At 41.2% G+C, this 7,500-nt stretch overlaps 1 protein-coding gene across 1 annotated transcript in view; it reads right to left on the minus strand.

The window, feature by feature from the left end:
* ptprb (protein tyrosine phosphatase receptor type b) overlaps positions 1-7,500 on the minus strand; it is a 50,937-nt gene that overhangs the window by 10,043 nt on the left and 33,394 nt on the right. The window contains exons 26-30 of the mRNA XM_080051294.1: positions 3,593-3,871; positions 2,669-2,818; positions 2,038-2,177; positions 1,281-1,524; positions 458-563 (exon numbers count right to left, since the gene is read on the minus strand). Of these exons, the coding sequence (XP_079907420.1) occupies positions 458-563; positions 1,281-1,524; positions 2,038-2,177; positions 2,669-2,818; positions 3,593-3,871 (919 nt within the window). The remainder of the gene's footprint in view (positions 1-457; positions 564-1,280; positions 1,525-2,037; positions 2,178-2,668; positions 2,819-3,592; positions 3,872-7,500) is intronic.

Consider the following 7,500-nt stretch of genomic DNA (forward strand, 5'->3'; position numbering starts at 1 on the left):
ACACACACACACACACACACACACACACACACACACACACACACACACACACACACACACACACACACACACACACACACACACACACATTAAATTAAAAATCTGCACAACATTTTTTTTTTTTTTTAAACGTTCTAGGAAAAAAGATCTAATTTCCCCCCCAAAAAACATGGAAAAACTCAAATTTTTTCAACTGAAACACATTTCACATTTCTCTAGAAGAATCTCACAAGATTTATTGAAAAAAGAAAAAAAAAACACATGAACCTACACTTTGCGTTTGTGTGTGTGTGTGTGTGTGTGTGTGTGTGTGTGTGTGTGTGTGTGTGTGTGTGTGTGTGTGTGTGTGTGTGTGTGTGTGTGTGTGTGAGTGTTTGTGTGTGTGTGTGTGTGTGTGTGTGTGTGTGTGTGTGTGTGTGTGTGTGTGTGTGTGTGTGTGTGTGAGTGTGTGTCTTACACTTTGCGTAGCCTCTGTCTGTAAACCAGCAGAGAGACGACAGCGACCATCATCCCGATGAGGAACATTCCAGCGCTCAGACCCTCCACTACGCCCCCTAGAGGCTCTGACACGCAACAACACATGAACATATTAATTAATACATATTTAAAAATTAATAATTCTTTGCTCTTTATAAAAATATAATGTAAAATCTTCGAAAATAATGAATAAAAATTAAAAAAATAAGATTCGCTCTTAAAAAAATCTACTAAAAAATGATATATTATAAAATAAAATAAATTAAAATCAATCACTCCACATGACAACAAAACAGTCAGGACAGGCAGTTGATTAATTAATTCAATTTAAATTAAATTAAATATTAAATTGTTTGCTCTTAAATAGGTCAACCGAAAAATCATCCGAAATAAAATAAAATTAAATAAAAATTAAAAAATACAATAATTTTACAAACATCAACTGTAAAATCTCCTGATTTTTCAAACAAATTTAAATAAAATAAAATAAATTAAAATTATTTGCTCTTCAAATACATCAACAGAAAAATCACCCAACAAAAATGTCAAATATTCAAAATATTGGTAAATAGTAAAACAATAAAAAAAAAAAAAAAACTATGACAGTAAAAAAATTGGTTGCTCATACATTTAAGATTTGATATTAATAGTTTTTGTGTGTGTGTGCTTGTGCGAAAGAGAGCGAGACAGTGTGTGTGTGTGTGTGTGTTTGTGTGTGCGTACTGTGTGTATCTGTGTGTGTGTGTGTGTGTGTGTGTGTGTGTGTGTGTGTGTGTGTGTGTGTGTGTGTGTGTGCTTGTCACCTGTGTGTGTCCTGATAGGCCCAGACAGGTAGGTGTCAGTGAACAGCGGCTCGGTGAACTCTCGGTGAAACTGGTCAAACAGTTTGGTGAAGGCTCTGACGCTGAGTCTGTAGGACGTCTTCTGCTTCAACGGCCCGTCACAGAAACCATAGTAACTGTCACTCACGTACAGGTCGTCGTCATGGTACCGGTCACAAGCCCCGCCCAGACGATCGCCACCGGCACCGAGATTCACCTCAACAACCTGATGGAATAAAGGAAAGTTACAAAAAAATAAAAAAATAAAATAAAATAAATTTAAAAAATATATTTAAAATTTATTTAAAAAAATAATAATTTCACAAGCAAAATCTCACAAATGCATGTGAAAAAACTCAAATGTTCAGAAAAAAAAATCTTATTTTCGAGAAATGCAGTATGTGATAGATGGCTGGATAGATAGATAAATGTAAAATTCAGAGAAGGAAAATCAGAATCTGAAAAATAAATTACAGAGGTAAATTTACCAAAATTCACAAGAAAAAAATAAGCAAAAATCACTGGAAAAAACTCAAATGTGTATGTGGAAATAGTAAAATAAAAAATAAAAAAATCTGGAAAAATTTGATGGATGGACGGATTGATTCGGTACACTAAATAACTCAAAAACTTGCCTCATACATACATTAGCTCACATAATAAAATAAACTAACTAAAAATCAATATACTATGTCACAAAATAATGGATGGATAGCTCAGAGTCCATTTGAACAGCTACCTGTGCGTTGGAGGCCTCTGTGTCTTGCGGGCAGCGGCTGGTGAAGTAGGCGGTCTGATAGGCTCTGACGGAGGAGTTAGACGCGTAGTCGCGGTACGAGGGCAGAGGGTGGCGCTGCTCGGGCTGCAGCAGCTCATTGGCTGAGAGAAGAAAGACAGAACGAAAAAGAGTAATTTTAAAGCTACAGTGCGTAACTTTTTCGGTTACATTCAAGCCATCACCAAAAAAAGTTCAAAATATTTTTTTTTTTTTGTAAATCAATGAGATTACATAAAAATGATCCGATCTAGAAAAACGTCAATTGAATAATCACCTGATAAAAAAATATATATATATTATTATTATTATTATTATTATTATTATTATAAATGAATAGCTACTCTTAAAAAGTAAAATTAATTGGTCTTAAAATAGTAAAATGAAAAATACAAGCCATCTCCTGACGAGTGGACGTACAGCAGAAGGTATAAAATCCATGTGCCATCACTGAAGGCTTTACCTCATGTAGATGCACCGACAGTGTTGTTGTAATTACTCAGAATTCCTCATGGGGGTTGGAGGGGCGACAGAAGTTACGCAATATAGCTTTAAAGAAAAGCCTTTAAAATGTGTGTGTGTTATTGTTGTTTACCGTCAGATTCGGCCACGACCACAGCGAAGTATCGGACGGCTCCGTTGGCGTCGCTGAACCAGGAGCAGTTGAAGCGAAACAAAATGGAGGACGCCGTGACCTTAGTCGCCTTCTCACTGACGCGCACGCCGGGGGGCGGGACCGGGGGACCTGAGAGAGAGCAGGGATTGGTTCACACAGACTGTCAATCAAATAAAATTACAACACAACACAATACAACAAAGATTATTTTAAGGTGGAGCCAGCAGTTCTTGTTGTCAAAATAAATCACTTTTTGTCAAAATCAGCAGTGAATATCTCCTCACGATCCACTACCTGTCTGTACTGTGTGTGTGCAGAAAGATATACTGATGTTAATACACAGCCTAGGCTCTGTAAACTGATGTGTAAAGGAAGGGGCCCACCGTAGCTAACAACATGCCAGTTTACAGAGCCGAGGCTATTTTATTTTTCAGCGCACACGGACAGGTTGCGTATCCTGAGGAGATATTCACTCATTTTGACACATTTCTTGTGTATGAAATGTTCTATAATGTGCTTGCCCTTAGTTTACATTGCTTAACACATTAACTGTCTTTTCAAAAGTTTATATGTAGTACATGTCATTAACTCACGGTCTATCATAGTAACCATGGTGTGTGTTGCTCGGTGTCTGTCTGTCTGTCTGTCTGTCTGTCTGTCCGTCCGTCCGTCTGTCTGTCTGTCTGTCTGTCTGTCTGTCTGTCTGTCTGTCTGTCTGTCCATGTGTCCGCCTTTCTGTCTGTCCGTCCGTCCGTCTGTCTGTCTGTCTGTCTGTCTGTCTGTCCATGTGTCTGCCCGTCTGTCTGTCTGTCTGTCTGTCTGTCTGTCTGTCTGTCTGTCCGCCCGTCTGTCTGTCTGTCTGTCTGTCTGTCTGTGTCTCTGTGTGCATATGCATTAACTCACGGTCTATCATGGTAACCGTGGTGTGTGTTGCCGGGCGACTGGTCCGTCCGGCTGATGACACTCTCACGCTCACGGTGTACTTCCTGTTTGCCTCCAGGTGATCCAGCGTCACCGCGGTTACGCCCTCGGCCAGCCTCAGCGACGATGTCATCTCCCCGTCGTCATGGCGCCGACATGTGACCTCATAAGAGTCGAAGTCTGAGACGGGCGCAGACCAGGAGCAAGACAGGGAGGAGGAGGAGAGAGGGAAGCAGTGGATAGACCTAAGGGCAGAGGGGCCTGAGATAGAGAGAGAGAGGGAGGGGGGTGTGTGTGTGGGGGGAGATAGAGAGAGAGGGGGGGGGTGTGGGGGGGAGAGAGAGAGAGTGGGGGTGTGGGGGGGGAGAGGAAGAGGGAGAGAGAGAGGGAGAGGGAGAGGGAGAGGGAGAGAGGGGGGGGGTGGGTGGGTGTGGGGGGAGATAGAGAGAGAGAGGGGGGAGTGGGAGAGAGGGAGAGAGAGAGGGGGGGGGGTGGGTGGGTGTGAGAGAGAGAGAGAGAGGGAGAGGGAGAGAGAGAGAGGGTGTGTGTGTGAGTGGGGGGAGAGAGAGAGAGAGAGAGAGGGAGAGAGAGAGGGGGGGTGTGTGTGGGGGGGAGTGAGAGAGAGAGGGAGAGGGAGAGGGAGAGAGAGAGGGGGTGTGTGTGTGTGTGTGTGAGAGAGAGTGTGTGTGTGTGTGTGTGTGTGTGTGAGAGAGAGAGAGAGAGAGAGAGAGGGTGAGAGACAGAGAGAGAGGGTGAGAGAGAGAGGGAGAGGGAGAGGGAGAGAGTTAAATGAGTTTTTTTCAAAGTTGGGTGTCTCTTCAATAAAAAAATCTTATTGAAAATAAATGCTCATAAATATTTAAAAAAAATAGTTTAAAAACTCACCCAAATTACATCGTTAAAAAGATTAACTTGGAGAATATAAGATTTCTTGGATTTGGGTTTTCAGGGGCGTTACCGTTAAATAAGAGACCCTATATTCTGTCTCACTTTAAAACTGAAACCACATTTCACAGACACATATGAGAAACTAGGTCACTGTATAAATATTCATCAACGACTGTGTCATTAAATTCAGTGTGGTAATCAGTTTTGACAGAAAAAAAAAAATCACAGACAGAATTAGATTAAAACTGGATTGAGAGGCAGAGACTGTGTTCTGCTACCCCCTTGTGGTTATTATAGGAACTGCAGGACACTCTGAGTACTGCAGTATTTTGACTGTCCCTGATTTGGAACAATCACATATTCTTTCTTTTTACTACACTACAGTACAGAAGAGTTTTAGGGCCACAGACAGGAGAGAAAAAAAATCAGATAAGGAAGATTTTTTTTCATTATGTCGAGAAATGTCAAGAATAAAGACGAATACTCCAAAATGCTATTGTAGTTAGTGGGGCAATTGTGTATTTTCAGCATACTACAATTGACGTGCATGTATTGGGACATCCTACATCTTTTTATGGCATACTAAATAGTAGGGAAGTATGGGTATTGGAACGGGTGTGTTACTTCCCAGTGCTAGGGAGTAGTAAACCGTTAATGAAACCACTAGGTAAAAATACAAAGTTGTATAGTGATTTGAGTAGTTGTTAATTTAGTTTTTTTTTTTTGCATTTTCAAGCTTTATTAGACAGTACAGAGTTGAAATGGGGAGACAGAGAGACAGAGAGAGAGAGAGAGAGAGAGAGAGAGAGAGAGAGGGGGGGGATGACCTGCAGTAAAGGTCCACGGGTCGGATTTGAACCCGAGACCACTGCAACGAAGGCCGGAGCCGATATGGTACGCGCTCTATCGACTAGGCCACCGGTTTGTATAGTTAACTAGTACTCCTTAGGGTAGGTTTGCTATAGTTCAAATTCTTCCCCTGTCAACTCATTGGTTGTTTGCAAACCTTATTTAAAAGTAGTTTCCACAACACTGTTAAAGGTGCAGTCAGTGATTCTAGAGAACACTTGTTGTCAAAATCACACACACACACACACACACACACACACACACACACACACACACACACACACACACACACACACACACACACACACACACACACACACACACACACACACTCACTCACACACACACACTTACTTGTCCTGACGTTCCTCCCGACTGATTGGCTCTTGACTTCTGGTCCGGCCTTGGCTCCGCCCCCGCTCACGGTCGTCACGGTGAAGTTGTACTGTCGCCCTGGAAACAGCCCACCTATCACGCGGCTCGTCAGCTGGGACTGTTTGTAAAAAAATGTTTAGTTGTCAGTATCAACATAGAAAAATATTGAAAATACATCCAACATATTTAACACTGTGTCCTCATGAACTGATATCAGATATACTTGGATTAATGTAAATAAATATAAATATATGAATAAATTATATCATAGAAATATAATTAAGCAAGTGGCTATAACACAAAAGAAAATTAAGAAAAACGCAAAATATTTAAAAAAAATAATAATAATAAAAAAAAAGATCCCTGCCCTTACACGTTTTTTTTTAAATATAGCCAACTGTAAAATAGTGACATAGATGGAGTCCATTTTTTTTAGTAAATTAATAAAGTTGAACTAAATCATTATAAAACAATATGAATAAATGATACAATACAAATATAATTGAGCAATTGGCTAAACCACAAAAGACGAAAAAAAAAATAATATTTACACTGTAAGTAGTGTTATATCTGGAGTCCATCTTTTAAATAAATTATTAAAGTCGAACCTGTGTGATTGACAGTTTGTCCGGTGGCGTCCACTGCAGGCTGAAGTCATCGTAGTCTCCGGAGGCGGGACCAGACCAGGCCAGCTCTATCGTCTCATTGGTCGGCCCTTGTTTGACGGACAGGTGGGTCGGCATATCCGGAGCTGGACAGAAATGGTTCAAAATTGCTTTAATTGGGTCGACAAAGTGGATTTTCAACCAAAATGCAGCAAAAAAAATCACAGAAATAAGTTTAACATTATAGGTATCTAGTTGTGAGATTCAAGATGTCAACGCTCCCTTGCTAACCCCTCCCTTTAGAGGAGAATTTACAGAAGCTACGGTGGCCTTCAAGGACAAGAAGCTATAGTTACTAAAGATGGCATCATCCACCACTGTCTCAAGTCTTTCCACAATATCAAGTGATGAGGTGAAGATGTATTTAGTTATTTATTCTATAGTACTTCTTCTTCTTCTTGGTCTTCCAACAGGTGCATTTCCCTGGGACACCCACAAATGTATTCTAAATAAGTACATTTTTGTGTGTGTGTGTGTGTGTGTGTGTGTGTGTGTGTGTGTGTGTATATGTATGTGTGTGCGTATGAGTATGTGGGTGCTAGTGTCTGTCTGTCTGTCTGTCTGTGTGTGTGTGTTTTAAGTGTGTTTCTGTCTGTACTTACTGGTGCGTCCCAGAGCTGCGACGCTATTGGTCAGTTCCCCGCTGTGTGTGATGACATCACAGCGGTACAGCCTACCAGGCGTCAGCCCCGCGAACATGTGACTCCTGTGATCCGCCCCCAGCGTCTGGGAGCCCAGTGTGGATCCAGACACATCGTACAATACCACCTTAAAACATAGAAATACAGCGGTAATACCACCTTAAAACATAGAAATACAGCATTTAAGACTAGGCAGCAACCATGCAGAGAAATTAAGTAAAAGTGCAACTTCACGGCTTGTTTTAGAGTAAATCCAAACATTTTCCATGTTCCAAGTTTTGTGGCCGCGATTTTAACTTGAACTAATACAGTGTCTAGAGAACCCTCTCTCTTTGGTTTCACCTTTCTAAAAACCTTTGTTCAAAAACCCCGGTCAGATGTATCTCCCCTTGTGACCTCATAACAGGAGAAGGCACGCCCCCTCACAACCGACCTACCTTAACACTACCTCCACCTGTGATAAGCCACACCC

Source organism: Ammodytes marinus (assembly GCF_949987685.1).
Source record: "Ammodytes marinus genome assembly, chromosome: 22".
Classification (NCBI taxonomy): domain Eukaryota; kingdom Metazoa; phylum Chordata; class Actinopteri; order Uranoscopiformes; family Ammodytidae; genus Ammodytes; species Ammodytes marinus.